Source organism: Antedon mediterranea, chromosome 5 (genome assembly GCF_964355755.1).
Source record: "Antedon mediterranea chromosome 5, ecAntMedi1.1, whole genome shotgun sequence".
Classification (NCBI taxonomy): Eukaryota; Metazoa; Echinodermata; class Crinoidea; order Comatulida; family Antedonidae; genus Antedon; species Antedon mediterranea.
In genome coordinates, this window is record NC_092674.1 from 6,064,586 (window position 1) to 6,086,175 (window position 21,590).

General features: G+C 29.8%; 1 protein-coding gene across 1 annotated transcript in view; it reads left to right on the plus strand.

The window, feature by feature from the left end:
* Positions 1–552: 552 nt before the first annotated feature.
* The window catches only part of LOC140049157 (serine/threonine-protein phosphatase with EF-hands 2-like), a 30,384-nt gene continuing 9,346 nt past the window's right edge, over positions 553–21,590 (plus strand). The window contains exons 1-9 of the mRNA XM_072093976.1: positions 553–654; positions 5,575–5,739; positions 7,149–7,276; positions 10,774–10,852; positions 13,708–13,944; positions 18,178–18,224; positions 18,623–18,789; positions 19,347–19,383; positions 19,732–19,881. Of these exons, the coding sequence (XP_071950077.1) occupies positions 5,610–5,739; positions 7,149–7,276; positions 10,774–10,852; positions 13,708–13,944; positions 18,178–18,224; positions 18,623–18,789; positions 19,347–19,383; positions 19,732–19,881 (975 nt within the window). The 5' untranslated portion in view covers positions 553–654; positions 5,575–5,609. The remainder of the gene's footprint in view (positions 655–5,574; positions 5,740–7,148; positions 7,277–10,773; positions 10,853–13,707; positions 13,945–18,177; positions 18,225–18,622; positions 18,790–19,346; positions 19,384–19,731; positions 19,882–21,590) is intronic.

Sequence of the window (21,590 nt, forward strand, 5' to 3'; positions counted from 1 at the left end):
TCAAGTTATTTAAGTCAGCTATGATACGTAACTTTAAAAAAAGTTAGGATAGTGATTGTAGACGCCTTAAAAAAAGATAATGAGTTACCACCTCGGATGTTCGATTTCAATCCTAAACTGTATTAAGTTAAATTCTAGTTTTTGAAATATCTAAAGGCTGGGTGGAAAGAATCTATTGATCATTACATTACAATAATTATCGATCTATATTTTACACTGTGTTTCATATTTTTATACCTTATACATCAATTATGTATAGGAGGAATAATCAAATAATGACTACACGCAAAAAAGCAAAATTAAAAACTAAATAAAACTTGACGGCCTTTCGGTTGATCTTTTTCTTTAAATTACTTTCTTTCAAATAAATACATTTGTTTTTTAATTAATTATTTGTCAAATTTTAATAACTATGTGTATTTATTAATGTTTCTTCGGATTTTAAGACCAATCAAAATATTAGTAATTTCTTAATAAATTGAGGGCGCCAAACTAACCCAGTTTATTGAGAGTGGTAGTAGAAGTGTGGTAGTCTCTCTAGTAACAACACGACTGACTAAACATTGGAAGCAGACGACCCAGGCATGTGAAGTTTTTTGAGAATTATATATCTTACTGTTGTAAGAAATATAACATAACTATCAGAGTAACAAGGTAAGATCTTGTAATAACTTGTGTTAGTACCGCAGTTAATGTTTGATCAAACCTGGCCCTGTGGTCGAGCGTCCATGTGTGGTTAAAAGGCCTAATTGTTTTCGCATAGAATTTGATAAATGTAGCCCTGGGGAATTTTGAAGGCAATAGGTTGGAATTAACAGTGTTTCATGTGTTAATTGTCGGTTTCTTTTATCGCATTATGTAAACGAGTGACATTATTAAAGGTTAGTAAACACAGTACTGCAATATATTACAATTAATAATTATCATGTAGGCTAATGTAATCATATTTTGGAATTTTTAAATAAAATACATATATTCATTTGATTAATTCTTTTTACACCTGTAATTAAATGATATATATATCCTTTTAATTAGCTATTTTTCAAAACAAAATTTAAAGGAAATAAGAATCATTAAATATATATTTTTTTGTTTTAATGATAGAACTCTAAAAAGTGTCATGTCTTGGTTAATTTAAAATATGTTCATGTCAGTTAATAATAGCTCTGTTACTATCATTGCTTTAGTTTAAATTGTGTAGTTTGTATTTGAATTGATTGATTTGATTCCAAAGGTGAAGCATCCAAATAAATAAATAAAATAAATATGTACTTTATATATTTATTTACTTTATTTGTAGCAATAAAATGGGCAAAATATAAAGTAACAACAGTTAAAAATGTATTGTCTGCCAAAAACATGAAAAATGAATATATAATAATACTTGAATAGGTCAAGTTAATCACTTTAGTATAACAAAAAATAAATAAAATAAAATTACAAAATAAATCGTTAAATCCAACCATAAACCCATTGGCTGGCTGCCAATTTGACTATTTTCGCTTTAAATTACAGTCTTTTCAGATAAATAAATTTCTCTTCTGAAATAAATAAATAAAATAAATATGTACTTTATTTATGAATTTATTTACTTTTGTACAAAAAAGTAGCAACACTTAAATAAATAAATAAATAAATATGTACTTTAAACATTATTATTTGCAATAAATGGCACAGAGTAACTACACTTAAAAATTTAAAACCAATTGTTGAAACTATTTAAAGTAAAAAGCATCTGAAATATTATAAATGAATAAATATGTACTTTAAACAATTTTAGCAACGCCAAAGGCCAATATGTTAAAAGCCATTTTATGGCAAATGCACCGCCCATGTTTGACACAGTTACACAGAGTTATTTATAGTATTACTATATACACAGTTTATCATTTTAATATTTGCTTTGCTCAATTATATTGGTAATAAAAAGAACACTTGTAACATAGACTGCCACCGCGGATGTATAAAGCTCTATCTACACTACCAAACTAGTTTGACAGTTTGAGTTTGACTACTTGCAGGTAGAATTCCATAAAGATTGATTCAATGCGATTGAGTAATGATACTATAAAGTTATGTTTTTAGTTTTAACTTTCAATTATACTTGTAAAGCTCTGTATAGACTATCAAAATTTATGTGACAAAAAAATGTGATGTGCCCATTTATGGACATGATGATGTCATATCACTACCATATTTGTTCACATCACTACCATATTTGGGCACATCATACTGTTTATTTCATTTTCATTTGTTGATAGAGTCTTCTTAAGCTTTCACTTTTGTGACCATCAATTTTTCTTATTGTTTGTTAGGCACTCTCTGGTTGTAATCTCTTTCTAGTTGTGTTTTAAACTCATTATTTGACCTTAGAATCTCATTATTTGACCTTAGAATTTACTGCAATGGGCAGTTAAATTCTTCCTTTTTTCTGAAAATGTAATATGAAAAATATGAGAAGATTTTTTAAATTAAGGCATCGTGTTCTATGTTCCTTATTAAATGTAGAGTGTGGACAGAGTTTTAGATTCAACAAGCTGTCAAACTGAGATCTGACTCTTTCCACTTGACTCTGCAACATGAAATTGCTCAATATATTTTTTTCAAAAAATAAATAATAGGCTATTGATTTTTTATTTCTCACTGAAAGTATATCTGTCCGATTCCATAAGGTTCAGCGTACAATTGGTATTGTGGAATCCCCGCATCCTAACCAGACAATCAATTATTACCATGGTAACTATAAACATAGCTGTCAATATAATAAATGGTTTTAGAAATGTATTGTATGTATTATAAGTATTGTAAATTTATGCTATTGTTTGAGATTAAATTTAATACCGTAGTGTTATACTTGATTGATATTGTTTAATTATACTGGACAAGCTGGATCGCAAGTTTCAATTGAAAAAAACATGAAGATAATTTTTTATATAATTAGTTTTTTTTTTAAAGATATGTATTGTCCCCCAGAAAAAAATAATTCTTAATTTTCTTGTTGAATATGCCATTTTAATGTCACATGTGATCCACTTTGATCAAAAATTTAATTTATTTACCTGAAACACTGTAATTTAAAGCAAAAAAATAGTCAGTCAATGGATTTTTGGTTGAATTTATCCATTTATTTTGTAATTTTATAAGTGAAAACATTATTTTTTTCGTTTTTTTTCTATGAAAGTGATTAACTTTATGAAAACTACAAAATAAACTATTTAAAGTCTGATTTTTATATATCTTCATTTTTCATTTTTTTTGGGACAATACATCTTTAACATCATGTTTAACTAATTGTCTGCAATCTGCATTTCAGCATATAAGCCTAGAAAAATGAAAAACAATCAGTTTTCTTCCTTTTTTTCCCTGAAACAAAAAGCTTGTATATTTATTTTATAATAAAAAAAAAATCTAAGTTTATTTGTTTAAGTCAATTGGAGAATTAAAGCCAACTTACACAGATGAGTGGTAACAGTAATAAAAATATAGAATCTATGTTTCCGCTTCCATTTACACAAAATGGACGGCCGGTTTACGCTCAGGATAGATACAGATTCTATGTGGCACAAGCTACGCGATTTTTTTGTTTATAGTTACCCCTTGTCTGTGTAAATTGGCCTTTAGTGAACTCTTCATAGTATGGTTAGTTACAGATTATCAACACTTTAGGCTATTGGTTTAGCTGCATATCAATCATAGATAAGCCAAATATCCCTATACACTGTCATTTAAGAAATATCCAGTTGCCAATACGACGATAAATATCTTATCATAAAACATTAATGAAATTCATTAGATTTTCAGAACTAAATGTGCATTATTCTATGACGTCTACTTTCATTTTGTCTGAAATTATTAACTGTTGTTATTTTGAAAAATGTATTATTAATAATATCGATTGTGTTGTTTACCACTGGAGGCAATCTCGGTAACCTGATACAAGTTGATACAGGGTTAATATATATATCAATTTAAATTTAAATGCTATTCTCCTTTCATTAATCTTATATTCTGTTTTTACACATAGAACATTATTGATTTTTGGAATGAATTCATCAATACATTGACAATTCATAATTTTAATATGGCAACAAGTAATTTAAACATAATTTCTTATTCCTATATTTAGAGAAAGAAATATGAGCTTGATTTATGGTTAATTATTTATATTTTATTTATGTTTTATATCTGAAAATCATTTTTTTAATGTACATTTTAACTAAATTATTCTAATATTTGTTATACAGTAAAACCCCTATTGGGGGACACGTCTGTACCTTCACACTAAATTATTATGTACTAAAATACACTTCATATAGTAGAAACTCTAGTAAGAGGACACATTCAGGACACAATAATAAAGTTTTCCTTTAATAAGGGTGTCCCTAGAATAGGGGTTGGCTGCAGTTTTAAAACATCATCATAGTCACTAGTGTCACCATAATAGTCCATTTGATTAATGGTGTCCCAAACGGGTTCCACTGAATATTTATTTTAAATTAATGATTTCATATACAGAGGTAGAATCCCGCCTTTGGGACACCCCTAAGGAATGCCTCTATTAAGTGGACACTTTCCAAGGAAAAGAGTGAAAAGAAATATGAATACTACAGCCAACCCATATTCAATGGACACTTTGTTTGTCTATCACCATGTCTCAAAAAGAAATGATGATGGTGGTGTGTTGGGATGTTCCCACTTAAGGTCAGGGTTCATGAAATGTACCATTATCTGACAGGGGTGTTTCATAAATTGTTTATATATTCGAGTTGTAGCTCTCGTCTCGGGGAGAATAGGCCAATGTTGGTTTATCCAGGTAAGCTAGCACTTATAGACTACCAACACCACTTTTGGTTTGTGTAGTTTAGTCCTGAAGGTGTCCCTTTAATAGAAGCAATTTGCCGTACACTCAATATGAAAACACAAAGGACGCTGTTGAATTAATTAATAATATGTATGATATTAAAAAACGCACTCCAACTGATATTGCAACTTCAATGCCTGATGCTTAAAGTGCGTGTGGTAGAGTTTATTACAGTACGATATTAAATAAGTAGTAGTACACACGCACTGTACATTATTCAAATATAAACTTTACTACTCTACTAATAGGGAGCTTCCAATTTGCAATGACAAAACTACATCTTGTACGTTGTGCGTATGCAGGAATATTGGGACGTGTGTTTCTAGGTTCAAACGACTGACAACACATCGATTGACCTAACCTAGGTTGGTCGTTGGTCCCCGGCAAATCGAAAGTTCCCTAATACAGTACTGAAACAAAATGTGTGTCGTGTGAGAGTAAAATTCGCTATAGTTTTTAAAATTTAATTAAACTCATCACTAATTTGTTTTAATTACCTCCCAAATAAGCAGGTATTGTATCATGAAAATCAGAAAACATGAAAAAGGTCAATTAAATACAGTAAACAGTATATGTTTTAAAAAAAAACACAATTATCAACAAAATTAATTTAAAAATTACACATTAAATGTCAATAAAATTAATATTTTGAAAAAAGGCCAATTAAATATTAATTGAATATAGAATTATATACGTTTCTTTAATTTTTCCAGGTTTTCACAATGACGTTCTTAACTGTTAACAATGTATGTGTCATTTGGTTCCTGACCTGAAGAAGATTTTATGTAATATAGTATCTGTAAAGCTGAGCATCATGGGATGCGGCGTTAGCAATTCCCAGGATACCGACTCTCAAGCAATGAGTCATTCAGAAAAAAGTGAGTACCGCTGAAAATATATTTTTCCCCTGAAAAAATAATTTCTTTTTTCTTTCTTCAACTTTTTCTTGAATATGCCATTTAATGTCACATAATTGTTATTCACTTTGATTGACCAAAAATTGGATTAAAAAAAAAACATTTTCCTGAAAAAATTGTAATTTTAAGAAAAAAATACTCAAATTTGTTTTTTGTTGAATTTAACTGTTTATTTTCTCATTTTATAAGTGGAAAGATTATGAAAACTTTATATATATTTTTCAGGTTTTTTTTCTAACAAAGTCATTACACAATGATTTGATTATTGTTCATTTTTCATGTTTGCACCAAAATTGGATAATTGTTAATATTTTGAATTTTCTTTTTTTGGGGTATATTTTTTGTTACCTTAACAATGTATTGTATTTAGATCTGCTTAAAATAAATTTATCCATTGAGTACTTGTATACTATAATTAGATTTTTTTAATTACAACATTTGTAATATACAAATATTTGAAGGTGTTGTCAAGTAAATAAATTAACTACAGTATTAGCATTCAGTGTTATCATTACATTGTTGACTATATATTGATTTTTCTTTGTATGTCATCAGAAAATAATCTATAACTGTTAATTAGGTGATAATCTTCTTTATTACCTGTTAATTATGAACATAATATTCGAAATGTTTCTATGTATATGACAATTCAAATATTCCTAATGCAATATTATTACTAGATGACATATATGATTTATACCAAGATAACATAATTTGCTATATTTTTGACAATATTGGAAAATCGTTTTTAATTAAAGCTATGAAACATAGGACCCATTGGCTGGAAGCCAATTGGACTATTTTTTGCTTTAAATTACATTTAAAAATTTGCAATGACACTTTTAGGAGGAAAAAAGAGAAACTCCCAGCTTTAATTCTAAAAATGTTAAATCCTTTTAATATTAACATTTTTTCAGGTAAATTTTTTTTATCCAATTTTTGGTCAAAGTGAATAACTATTATGTGACATTAAAATGGCATATTCAACAAAACAATGTTTCAGAATTATTTTTTCAGGAGAAAAATACATCTTAATAAATTAATAATAAATAATGTTTTTGTATTACTTGTTGAGTGAAATGTTGTATTTTTTATATGCAATATTATGTTCAACTTCAATTTATTTATATAATGAAATGCAATAATAAAGTTCAATTTCATACAATAATACCGTTATATAAAAAAACACAATTATAGGGGAAGTATTCAGTAATTTGTTTTATTTTAAATTTTAAAGTAGGAATTTCTCAATTTTTCATGTAATTTTTAAAAAGATTTTTCCATAGAAAAATATGAAAATTATAAATGAAAGATTAATATGGTATTTGGTAAGTTTTTAACTGACTTAATGATTTTTTTTAATGTTTTAGCCATCAAGTCGGCACTGTTGATACAGAGATGGTTTCGCAGTTACCAAGCAAGGATGGAAACTCGACGTAGATGTACGTGGAGTATTTTCCAAAGCATAGAATACTCAGGAGAGCAAGATCAACATAATGTACGTATTACAAAGCAGCTGAGAATATAGATCATCGTGGCCTTGCGTTTTGTGGCCTTGCGTTTTCCTTTTGTGTCGTTCCATTAAAATACTCACAAGTTTGAATCATCCACAACACTTCAAATGACTTAAGCTCTGTCTACACTATCAACCTAACAAAAAAATTGTGATGTGCCCAAATTTGGTAGTGATATGCCAAAATATGGTAGTGATATGCAGAAATATGGTAGTGATATGACATCATCATGTCCATATATGGGCACATCACATTTTTTTTGTCACAGTTTGATAGTGTAGACAGAGCTTTAGCGTAACAAACAACATATGTGGCATCACTCCTGTTTTGGCTGCGAGAATCCCATATTTGTGGCTTATCGATCATGAGGTCTAACATCATGCTCCCGGTTTTTCACATTTTCTCCCAGGTTATACAAGTATACATAATCAGTTTTTTTTTTTTTTTTGCACTAAAATTCAGCAAAAAGCTCCAACATAAGTGAATTTACTATATTTAAGCTGTTATACAATCATCTGCAGTTTGTTTGTTTTTGTTGTTTCTCTAAACACACACATAACATTTACAAAGAAAGAACAAAAATTACACTTAGTAAAAGAAAACAAAAAGTGTGCAGAAGGAGACCAAAATAAGTTTGGAGATAAATTTAAGTCATGGCCACCAGATTAAAATAAAAAAATAAGTTAATAAAATATTGAAGGTAAAGTAACCTAATTTATAATATATAACTAATTTTAATAACTAATATTAGGAAACAGTAGAAGTCATAATAATTTTTTTTTATTGAAGGAGATTCAACCCTTTCCCCTTCCCCACACAAAGCTGTGTACCTCCATTTATAATTACACTCGTCACCTGATCTCTCCATCAAAACAAATCACGGTTTTATTTCATCTTGTATATTGCCATATACCCCTATAGAATTGAAAAGCAAAGGTCCCTTTATAAACACTCTTATATGACATATAGCTATATATGTTGGCATTGAAAGTAACTAATCTGAACTTATGCTTATAATGGTGTTTTTAATAAGAAAATGTGTGTTTACATCTCCTAACCCTCTGGCAGTGTACCTAAAAGAAATAGCAAAAGCTGACAGCAATGGAAATTTGTATCTTTGAGATATCCGTCCTTTGTGTTTTATAACTTGGTTTCCATGCCAACAATCAAGCACTATACAAGATATCAAGGATGATAAATTTAATGATTAAAGTTGCCATAGTTATCATAACATTTTTTATATTATTTTATTGCATGTAACATACTTTGTATGCTAATTAGCTGGCTATTAAAATTAAATATAAATTAAATCATTTTTTGTAAATTATTTTTTCATTGTATTCGTTTATTTCAATTTCATATCTACTGTATTTTTTACAGTAGACCTCCTCCTTTGGGACACCCAAGTCTCCCAGGGAAAAACAAGAGGAATAATGTCACTACTACTGCCAACCCATTTTCAAGGGACACCCCTATTAAGGGGGCAGTCTCCCAGGGAAAAACAAGAGGAATATGTCAACACTATAGCCAATCCATTTTCAAGGGACACCCCTATTAAGGGGAAGTCTCCCAGGGGAAATGTACTAGATGAATATGTCACTACTGCCAACCCCTTTAAAAGGGACACCCCTATCAAGGGGACACTTTTCTGGGGAAATGTACGAGAGGAATATGTCACTACTGCCAACCCCTTTAAAAGGGACACCCATATTAAGAGGATATACATTGTTGGGTCCTGAAGGTGGCTCCTTAATAGGGAGTTCTAGAACCTCTATTAAGGGGACACCTTTGGTACTAAAAAAAGTGTTCCCTTAATACAGGTGCCCTTAATATGGATTGCGTACCTGTTAATTGCCCTTTGTTAGGTTTATGGGAAATGTCCCCTTAATAGGGGTTTCCCAATGGAGGTGTTCTACTGTATTTAAATTATGTAAAAAAGTGGAATAATCCTACAAACGAGAATAAATTTAATTTGTTCAGGCATCGACACTCGTTAATTTCAATGGATTACAGGTTCTTGCACGTTTTCCAACAGTGTAATTTGTTATAATTTCTTGAGCTTAAAAATAATCACTCCTGGTTTAGAGAGAATACTTTGCGGACTTCATTCCAAGGTTGTATGAAGTGTAAAAAGGTCAAATTAATTTGTAAATAACTGAACAATGATGTTGTTAATAATTATTATTGATAAGATGGTTAATCTTAGGCCTACAATCACTAGCCTTATAATTGATTATACTCTACAAAATCTAATGGCTAATTCATTATTCGGTTTTAACAAATAGGCCTACAATCACTAGCCTTATAATTGATTATACTCTACAAAATCTAATGGCTAATTCATTATTCGGTTTTAACAAATAGGCCTACAATCACTAGCCTTATAATTGATTATACTCTACAAAATCTAATGGCTAATTCATTATTCGGTTTTAACAAATAGGCCTACAATCACTAGCCTTATAATTTATTATTCTCTACAAAATGTAATGGCTAATTCATTATTCGGTTTTAACAAATATTTTTTCTGAAATAGGAAAATGGAGTATAAAATGATCTTTTAAATTAAATGAATAGAAATACAGTAATTAATTTAATCTTTAAAAAAACTATATATAATTAGTTAAAAACGTTTGATACAGTCTTTATCTATCAGTATAGCCATAATAATGTGTTGTTTTGTAAACTATAGTAATTAATAATATAATAATGTCTACAGTCTACATCCAATAAATCCCAAAACATAATCCACATGTATTTTAAGAGGCACTATATGTCAACAAATAATTATTAGTCCTCTCTCCATGACGGTTGTCACATAATGCTTTGTATTATTTTTTATTGTATTTATATGTTTCATATGGACAGTTTGTCTGAAATAAAGTTGAATTGAATTGAATTTATAAATACAAAGAAATGTGTACAGCAATTTTGATTCAAAAAGATGTACATTAAGAAATATAACAAAAAAGAATATATGGAGTAACATAACAAGTTTAGTTTAAAAAGAAAAGAATACAAATTCCTAAAATTACAATTTTTTTATTCTTGTGCATAGAATTTAGCTAAAACTTGTTTCATGATGATTTTATGTATTTTGAGTGCAACACGTTCTTAAGAGATGTTTACATATTACATTTTTTACAGACTTTATCAAAATTTTGTCTATGAGTGTTAGCTTACCTGTATAAACGGCCTCCCACCGTCCCCCATTTCGCAAGAGTTATTGCAAAATGATGATGGTGGTTTGTGGGGAGGTTCCCACTTGAGGGATGGTTCATGGACTGTACCATTTGTGGAGTGGGGTGTTCAATGAAAATTTCTACTTTTCGAGCTATACCTCGCTCTTCGAGTAAAAAGGGCTATTGTCGGTTTATCCAGGTAAGCTAGGCACGAAATAGACTACAAACACCACTGTTGGTTTGTTTAATTTATAGCAATCCTAAGTTATTATATAATAATAATGATTTTTTTTTTACAGCTTTACAACTTTTTCAACGACATGCTTCTAACCTTAGGGGGCAACGATAAGAGTAAAGTTTATGCTGAAGGTGATAAAGGTAATTTTTTATGTTTTTAATTTTGAAAAAAAAGCATAATGTTAATGTTGTGTGATTTATAAAATGCTTATACAATCAAAAGATTGTCCCAAAGCGCTAAGAGATAAAACAGAAAGAAATTACAAAGAAAAAAGATGGGTTTTTAAGAGTGTTTTGAAAACTATGATGAGGATGCATTTTTAATAGGATCAGGAAGATTGTTCCACAGTTTAGGAGCTGCAACTGCAAAGGCTCCATCACCATAGGTCTTATGGCAGCTGGGTGGAACAAAAAATGCAGATGGATTAGTGGATATATTTTATTCCTTCGATTTGTTGTTCATTCAGTAAAACTGAATTGCGATACATTTTTACATAACAGTCATTGAAGCAATGATTTAAAAATGTAGAGACAAGAAAAACATTAAAATCTGACAATAAAACAGAGAAAAAACATAAATAACATGCTTAAAACAGGATAAAAACAGAGCAAAATTATAAATGAAACAGATTAAAAGCAGAAAATTGATTTTCTTTACCATATGAGTAACAGTAAAATACTTAACAAAGGCAAACAAAATGAAAAAATCCAATAAAATATGAATAAACAGAAGTTAAAAAAGAAATTTTAAAATAATCAAAATTACCAACATTTTCTTATTTTTTTTTTATTTATTTTTTTATTTCAACCACATCCAACAGCGAAAGATCGCCAATTACAGGATGCCTTAAAACTCTTTAGATATAAATATAGAATTAAAAGCACATGAAAATACAAAACATGAAACATACAATATTTTATATTCATTTTTAACTTGTATTAAGTTGTATGTTACAGGGATTGCGGACACAAATGTGTTATGGCGCTCTGTTGCTGTCGCAATCCCTGGACCGCTTGTTGTCGAATAAAGAAATGAAATGAAATGAAATGAAATGAAACAAAAAGGCAAACTTAAATCGATTTAAGAATTTTAGACTTAAATTTGGACAAAAGTGTCAATAAAATATCGATAGTCTTATCCTTAATAATTATATAATCTGTTTATAATTACTATATAAAACTACAGAATAAAAGAGATATTATATCTTGGTGTATACATATTATACCTGACCTGTTAATACTAAAAAGAATTGAACGTAATTATTCTTCAAATTTGTTTATCAATTAAAATTAAACTGCTAAAAAAATAGCCATTAAAGGCCAAGGAAAAAATGTTTTTTATTGTTTTTTATTATTTTTTTTATTCTCAATTTAGGCAAAAATTGCTAATTGGTAAGTGAATTCATTCTGTTTTTCTCAACAACCCTGTTCACAGGAAAACAAATACACATCAAGAAAAACTATTTATTATTTTTTTATTATTTTGTTTATTCTCAATTTAGGCAAAAATTGTTAATTGGTAAGTGAATTCATTCTGTTTTTCTCAACAACCCTGTTCACAGGAAAAACATATACACATCAAGAAAAACTATTTTTTATTTTTTTATTATTTTGTTTATTCTCAATTTAGGCAAAAATTGCTAATTGGTAAGTGAATTCATTCTGTTTTTCTCAACAACCCTGTTCACAGGAAAAACAAATACACATCAAGAAAAACTATTTTTTATTTTTTTATTATTTTGTTTATTCTCAATTTAGGCAAAAATTGCTAATTGGTAAGTGAATTCATTCTGTTTTTCTCAACAACCCTGTTCACAGGAAAAACAAATACACATCAAGAAAAACTATTTTTTATTTTTTTATTATTTTGTTTATTCTCAATTTAGGCAAAAATTGCTAATTGGTAAGTGAATTCATTCTGTTTTTCTCAACAACCCTGTTCACAGGAAAAACAAATACACATCAAGAAAAACTATTTTTTATTTTTTTATTATTTTGTTTATTCTCAATTTAGGCAAAAATTGCTAATTGGTAAGTGAATTCATTCTGTTTTTCTCAACAACCCTGTTTACAGGAAAAACATACACATCAAGATGTTCTATTCTACTTTTGTAGACAATTTTGTCTTCAGTGTTTTAACATTTTCCCTATTCTTTCCAATATACTGACACGTGACATTCTAAATGTAATAAGGGTACTTAGCTGTATTTTCGTAACCTTCATTCGTATTGGTTTGCAAATGTGATTGCCATGGTTACCACCATAACTTTGATATTTGAAGGGTTATTCAAGAGTTATTCAAATAATTTTAAAATGGACATTTAATTAATATTTTAGAGGACTCTGTTTTAATTGATTTCTAGAATGAATATATCAGAATCTTTTTTTGCTTGTAAAAAAATAAGATTCATTATTATATAAGTTCTATAAAAGTGAGAATATTAAATATGTATATGTATATATATATATATGTATATATATATGTCCCCCCCCCCCCCCCAAAAATAATTCTTAAAAATGTTGTTCAATATGCCATTTTAATGAAACATATTAGTTGGCCATTTTGATAAAAAATTTGATGGAAAAAATGTATTTACCTGAAAAAACTGTAATTTAAAGCAAAAAAAAAAGAGTCAAATTGGCTGCCAGTTTTTGGTTGAACTTAACCATTTATTTTGTATTTTTATAAGTGAAAACATAATTTTGTTTTTTTATAAGGAAGTAATTAACTTTGTTAAAACTATATATATAGCTTTTCAAATTCTGATTTTATTAACCTTCATTTTCCATGTTCTTGGGGACAATACATCATTAAGAAATATAGGCTATATTTATATGTATTAACTTATTTTATTTATGCGAATGGAAACATTGAGTGGTGCGCATGCATATTAATATTTTAACCTACTTTTTATGATGTGAAAATTATGCCAACAATATAATTTAATAAGTTTTTAATATTTGCTTTAATTAAACATTTTTTTTTTCTCTTTAAGATGATGAAGATGATGAACTAAGTGAGTATGTAATAGACCACTCTTACGATGGTCCACATCCAACTTTCCCGCTTTCCCACGAGACAATGCTCGACTTAATTGAAGCCTTTAAGAAGAAACAAGTGCTACACACTAAATATGTGTTAAAAATCTTAAAACAAATGCAAGAATTGCTGAAAGAAAGGCCTAACATCAGTCAAGCTACGACGGCAATCGCTAAGCAGATCACAGTGTGTGGTAAGTGGATGTCTTTTGTTATTCATATTATCTCTAATAACTCATCTATTTCAGTATGAAAATGACAATTTTGATTTTCTAGTCTCAAAAAGCCTGTCAAATACAGTAGCTATCACAATGCTGTTTAGTTTTATATATTGAAAAACTTGACAACAATCAAATGATTTGTTTTTTAATTTTGTACATTTATTTCATTAAAGATATATTGTTCTAAAAATATAATTTGTTTACAATTTGTGTTGAATATGCCATTTGAATGTCACAGAACAGTTATTTCACCAAAAACTAGATCGGAAAAAAAAAATATTTACCTAAAAAAAATTAACTTAAAGCAATCAATTGGTTAAATTTAATTATTATTTTGCCTTTTTATAAGTGAAAGCATTTTTTTTTTCTACGAAAGTGATTAACTTTATTAAAGCTGCAAAATAGACTATTCAAAGTCTGATTTATATTAATCTTCCATTTTTCATGATTTTGGAGGATAATACATTTTTAAGTATAAAAACTTGACGACAATCAAATGATTTTTAATTTTGTCCATCTATTTCATTAATTTATATCCTTGGAATTAATTAATCTTGCGCCAATATATGCCAGCCGCCGTTTCTCTAGCCTCAACAATTTAGGCCAGCCGCTGTTTCTCAACAATATAGTGAGTAGCCTAGCATTATGTAACCAAGTTTTATGTAGTTTACCATAACAATGCACATTATCAATCCATACAGCAAAGAGCTCTATGATTAATTGGTATAAAATCAATAGTAGCTATTTAACTGTAGTATAATTCTAAAATCATTTTCAATTAAGAATAATCTGATTACCTGTTATTGCAACCTTCCTAAACAAACATCTTTATATTTACACGGTTAACAGCATTGTAAATATCACCACCTGCGTTAAATAATATATATAAATAAATCCAAAGGCAAATTACTGAAAATAATTACAATGCTGTGGGTATTAGTGGCTGGATGTCAATGTACAAAATAAAATAAGCTAAAAGCTAAATAAAAAATCAAGTTTGACCAAATTAAAATAATGTAAGATTTCAGGCCTGTATGCAACATTTATAATGGGGGGGGGGGGGGGTGTGTGCGAGGTAAGCGAGCAACAATGGCTGGGGGGGGGGGGCCGCCAAGGGCCCCCGGTCAGGGTCCAGGGGCAAAATTTGCGTTATTTGACGTTCTAAAGACTGATTTAAGAGTCTCTGTTGTGGCTTGGGCTAGTTGAACGATGAACACCAGAACTTAACGCTTTCATGATGAGGCCAACTCAGACAGCGTCGTACGACGCTGTCTGAGTTGGCCTTCCCTTGTTTAGGCGCCGTATTCGATAGTGTCTGTATTTCCAGACACGTCTTTACCGCCGGTTAAGTTGTCTGTATTTCCAGCAAACACTTTACCGCGTACCGCGTACATGAAGCGCTAAGCTATTGCTTGTCGTCACATGATCGACTGCGCATGTTTTACATCGAGTTTGTAGTCAGTTCAGATTCCGTAATTTAATTACCGGTATTTTTTCATTTTATATTAGCATATTTTTGTTTGTATACCATTGATAATGTAAATTTTGTATATATATAATGATATTGTCTTTAGTTAAACAAGACAAGAAAAAATACCAACCGAGGAAATAGTGGACCTTTTGGGACTTGGGGGGGGGGGGGGTGCGTCTGCACCCAACGCACCCCCTCTGGATACGGGCCTGGATTTAAATACAACACTGATGTTGCTATGGACCCTTCCTCATCCCAATTTTGACTAACTCTCAATGAAAAATAACTACTAAATTATTTAAATACAGTATATGCAACAGAGGGATACTTTATACCACCATACATTCACACTGATGAGCCTAATTGCTCGTTTGTAGATAATGATCAAATTTGTAAATTGTTTATAGTATAATTGTTGAAAATCATTCTACTGCAATTACTGCAGTAATTACATTTTCTTAATGCAATAATTATAACATTACTTGAATATTTAGTTTTTTTTCAATGTAATAGTTTCAAAGAAACCATGTCATGGTGAACCTAAAATAAAGATATATTAAACAAAATGTCGTTACTGCAGTAACTGGAGTAGAACACTTTTTACATGAACTCCGATAAAGATAGGTTGAACATATTTGCGTCATGTATTTAAAAGTGCCTAATATGTCATTAAATGAATTCAGATTCATATACTAAATGTTATTTGGTTGTTATGTTGGTTGCCATGCTGTTGATTGCGTTTCTAGATAATTCTATCATAACAATAGGCTATTCTAATATGACAAATTCAGCTATTATTATAAAGAAGTTAATATTATTATTATTTTATGACATAATTAGTTTGATTCTGGACATATCTTTTGTCATCCGTATGATGGTGGCTATTGAAGACATTTCCATATATATTCATTTCCTGAAAACACAATTAAAAGTAATTTAGAATAATCATATTAATGATTAAAATTGGTATACAAGCATCCTAATGAGATGGACAAGTTAATTAAAAATATTGATAATAAATATATTGCCGCAGTGTGTCGGACGTTGGGACTACTGATCGTGAGACCGAGTTTCGAATCCAACCCTCGCCGCATTGCTTGTATCTGGCAAGATACTTTACTTATGTTTGCCTCTCTCCACCAAGGTGTATAAATGGGTACCCGGTTAGATCAAGACACAACTTTGCGCTGATTACTAGCTGCATTGTGGAAGCATGTTTCCATACGTGTTTGATCCCCCCAAAAAAAATGACTTGGGTAATAATGTTCAGTGCATTGAGAGCTTGCTTATATGCGCTATATAAGAATGAACTAATTATTATTATTATATAATTAGTACTTAAGGGAACATGTCAGAATTTAGTTACTACGCTAAACTACATTGTTTACTACATACCAAATGATTTTTAGTTTTTGTGTCAATGTAGCTGTCACTGCAATAAACATAAAAAGCTAAATATTTTATTTATTATATACAGGTTAAAGATGTCCCCCAAAAACATGAAAAATGAAGATTAATAAAATCATACTTTGAATAGGTTGTTTTCTAGTTTGCCAATTTGACTATTTTTTTATTTCATTTACAGATTTTTCAAGTAAATAAAGATATTTTTTTTTTCGATCTAATTTTTGGTCAAAGTGGATAACTATGATGTGACATTAAAATGGCACATTCAACAAAAACAATTTTAAATAATTATTTTTTCCGGGGGGCAATACATCTTTTAATAGTAAGCAAAATGTTTTACTTCAGGGACTGCAGTAAAACTGTTTTGACATTTTCCCTAAGCATATCCTAATAAATGAACACAATTAAAATTGCATTATACTGTACAGGTGTTTTTTTTTTAAAAGGAACATTTCCTCAACCAATTAAAATACAGTAGTATTACGTTAAAACTGATCAATAAAGTATAAATTAAAGGTGTCTTATATTACTCTAGATACCATTTATTTACGGTATCAACAATTCCATTCAACAATGGTTGCTAAGTAAACAATCTAAGTTATATAATCAAGTACATGTTCCATGTAATATGAATTGTATTGACTATCTGACTATAAATGCACAATATATCAATGGTTTACCAACATCCTACACGCAATATATAGATGGTGAAAAAGACTAGAAAATGTGTATGTATATATTACGCTGTGTAATCAGGAAAAATAAGATTTATGAAAACAGATTTTGGATAGGCCCTATTTTGCAGTTTTAATGAAGTTATTCACTTCCATAGAAAAAACGCACAAAAATAATGATTTCACTTATCAAAAGACAAAATAAACAGTTAAATTCAACCAAAAAGTTGTTAACAGAAGTAACTAATAATGAATGATTGTAACAGAATTGAAATCTTTGTAAATTGTATAAAGTTTCAATGCAATACAGAGTTACTGCTAGTTGTTTGTACCAGTTGTGCATGAATATATTTTGGTTGAATAAATAAAAGTGTGGCAAAGAGTGAAATTAGACAAACCCACAAAAAACATATGCAGATATTAAAATTATATAATTAATAAAAAATGATTGTGGCATACTATAAAATGAAATACTGTATAAATGCATTTTAATTTGTTTGGAATAAACGAATAAGAATACTTATGATAAAATGATTCCATAAAAAGTGAACTTAATGCAAAGTTGAATAATGGGAGAGATGTGAAGAATTGCTTTATTGAAAGATATTTATAAAATAATTTTTCATTAAAGGTCAAACCTTTTTGTTTTTGTAGGTGACCTTCATGGGAAAATTGAAGACTTATTTTTAATCTTTTATAAGGTAAGGTAATTGAAATTTTCTTTGGTTTTCTCTCAGTTATACTTTTTGTATTTTGTGTAAGTGTTGTCAAATGACTCATTTTTATATACTGACATGTCTTTTAGATGCAATGGCGTCAATCGGTTTTGAATGCTAGTGGGGTGGGGTAAGGACGCAAAAAACAAAAGACAGGGTGTCTAACTTTACTGTTGCAGCTTTATACACATTTTATGTGTTCACTCTATAAAATTTAGGGTGGTGGGGAAATCCCCCAAGATATCTACGTGCCAATGCATGTAGATGTAGTATTTAATGTAGGCCTATTAAATATTCAGTATAGTAATTTTATTTATTCTTGACAAGCATTCATATGTACCTTTGTTTTAAGTTTCTGCTTTATATATAATATTTTTATTTAGAACGGCATCCCATCTGCTGACAATCCTTACATCTTTAATGGTGATTTTGTAGATCGAGGGGAAAACTCCATCGAAATTGCCATGTTGTTGTTTGGCTTTCAAATAGTTTATCCTAATGAGGTTTACATCAACAGGGGAAATCATGAAGACCATATTATGAATCTCAGGTAAGGCAATTTTTAATATATTTTTTCTTTTCTCAAATTTCATATGCATCCAACAGTGAGTAACTCGCCAATTACAGGATGGATAAACTATTTAATAAATTATCTTGCTTATAAAATAAGTCTCATTTGAGGCTTAGGGAGTAGAGTTGAAAGATTCGTGACTGACACCCTGCACAAGGTCAGGATTGAACCCTGGACCTAGGTCAGGATTGAACCCTGGCACTAGGTCAGGATTGAACCCTGGCACTAGATCAGGATTGAACCCTGGCACTAGATCAGGATTGAACCCGAGACCTTGAGATTGAAAGGCAAGCATGTTAACCACCAAGCTACAGCTCGACTCCGTTATTACTGTAGTTAAATCATAGTGGACTGGATTCTTTCACAAAGCATATAATCCTTCAAAAACGTAGCTTCCAAAATTCAATAATCATATCACACTGACAGCTTGCCTTTACAGTTTATAGTCCAATGTGTCATTTTGCGCACTTTCAATGATAATAAGTTAGCTATTGAAATTCATTATCTATTTGTTTTATGTCTATATTTAATTTTAGATATGGTTTGATTCGTGAGTTACAAGTCAAATACAAGGTCAGTAAAACAAACAGTTTAATAAAAAGTATGATTCAGGAAATTCGTATTAATTCATAACAAATACATTAAAAATCCTATTTCTTTGGGACCTAATAAACTGTCCCCTTAATGGGGGTATCCCCTGAATCCGGGTTGGCCATAGTGTTAAAAAATATACAGTACTGCCTCAAGCATCCTTGCCACAGTTTTTTAATTAATTTTTGAAATATTTTTTTTCCTCCATGAGTTTAGGTTGATGTTCAAATATTTTAATAATAAATTATTATTATTTATTTAAAAAAATTTTTGAGATAAACTTTGTAATGTTTAAAAAAAAAAATTAATTACAAAAATATTGATTTTCAGAGTTATACTCAGGTTATTCTAAAAGAGTTAGCTCATGTGTTTGGTTGGTTGCCAATAGTTACGTTGATCGACAAGAAGATTTTAGTATGCCATGGAGGCGTGTCTGACATGACAGATTTGGAATATCTTAGTACAATTGAACGACAGAAGGTATTAGATAAAAGAGAAATAAATAAAACAATATAAAATTATGACCTAAAGCCTTGTCTACACTATCAAATTTATGTGATGTCCCCATATATGGACATGATAATGTCATATCACTACCATATTTGGCCATGTCAATGCCATATATGGGCACATCACATTTTTTGTCACGTAAAGTTTGATAGTGTAGACAGAGCTTTATAGTTATATGATTAAGTTCAATGATGTGATTGTATCTATATATAAATTTACGTAAGGGCAAAATTCGGTAAATCGCGCCTTACTTCTATAATTTTTACTCGATGGTATATAAAGTTGGTTCGTACTTTCGGTACTGATTTTAACCACCTGATGTAACCCTGTTTACTAATTAAATTAAGTTAGATAATAAGTTATTGACGGTTAAAACAAATTTAGGTTCCAAGATTTGCCCCAAATAGGGGTGTTTTCCGACCGTGGTATACACTGTATAATGGATGTCCGTCTTGAAAAATACCCGCCACAAAAATGCGAGGAGGCTTCGCATTTTCCTATCTCCTCCTACGATAATTGTTTTTAATAGCTGAAAACCGGTTGAACAGCTAGAGTACACCATCATAATGTTGAAGACAGGCCGATTTTCTTTAAAAAATACTATTTTGATAGATTTAATATACGATTATACAAATCTATTGATTTGCGATGAATGGAACATCCCAATCTCTCAGTCTGCCAGAGTTTGGTTTAACACAAGTACTGTAGGTAAATTTATGAGCCCTTGGTTTAACACATACGGTAGGTAAATATATGGGCCCTTTGAGAATAAACTTGCGAGATTGTGGATAGGCTCTACTGTTAGATATATAAACACATTATTATATACAAATAAACTTTATACTGACAGTTCTTTCTCAACGTTTGTATTAATTAATAATTACCAAATATAAACGTCGTAGTGGTGTATCGTGACATGGTACTTTAATATTTCAATCGATTATGACAGTGACAGTTTTAACTAAACTAAATAAAGAATGTTCTCTAATATAATTAGGAATATCTTGCCATACACGGGGAAAATTAGTGTACAATGAATATTTAAAAGAAATAAATAAATAAATAAAATAAAAAAAGTATTAAATCGCAAATGTTTTACTGTATTTAGAGGTATATTATTTATAGGCCTATAAAACATGAAAAAAATATTTCGTTACTGAGTGGATAAAGAATATATTTAAAATTGTTCCTCTTTGTACCTATCCGCTTTCCCATCCCTCAACCCTAATGTTACATACAAAACACAAATTGGGTTTCTTTAAATGAGTCCAAATCAAAAACTTGGACTCATTTTGTGATAAGTTTCTCCTTCGGAAGTAATTCCCAGGGTGCTAATTTTAGTTGACTACATAAATCATCGTGTCTATTTATTTGTTTCTGTAAACGACAATGTATAGGCCTATAGTCCTGCGGTACGTACATTTGAAATCGCCAGTTTTGTTACGCTGAAATTACTGTGTATTCGAGAACCATCTGTGGGAACGACCTAGATGGTACGCGAGCGAAGCGAGCGTACCATCTAGTACAAATAATGAATGCTAAAGGCCAATTTGCACTAACGAGCATTAACAGTAAGCGGAAACTTAAAGACCCCTTCCCTGCAATTTTGGACGTTTTTTGGAAAATTATACATATATATCACTTTAAAAACATTAAACCATGTCATTTCTTGTCTTAAA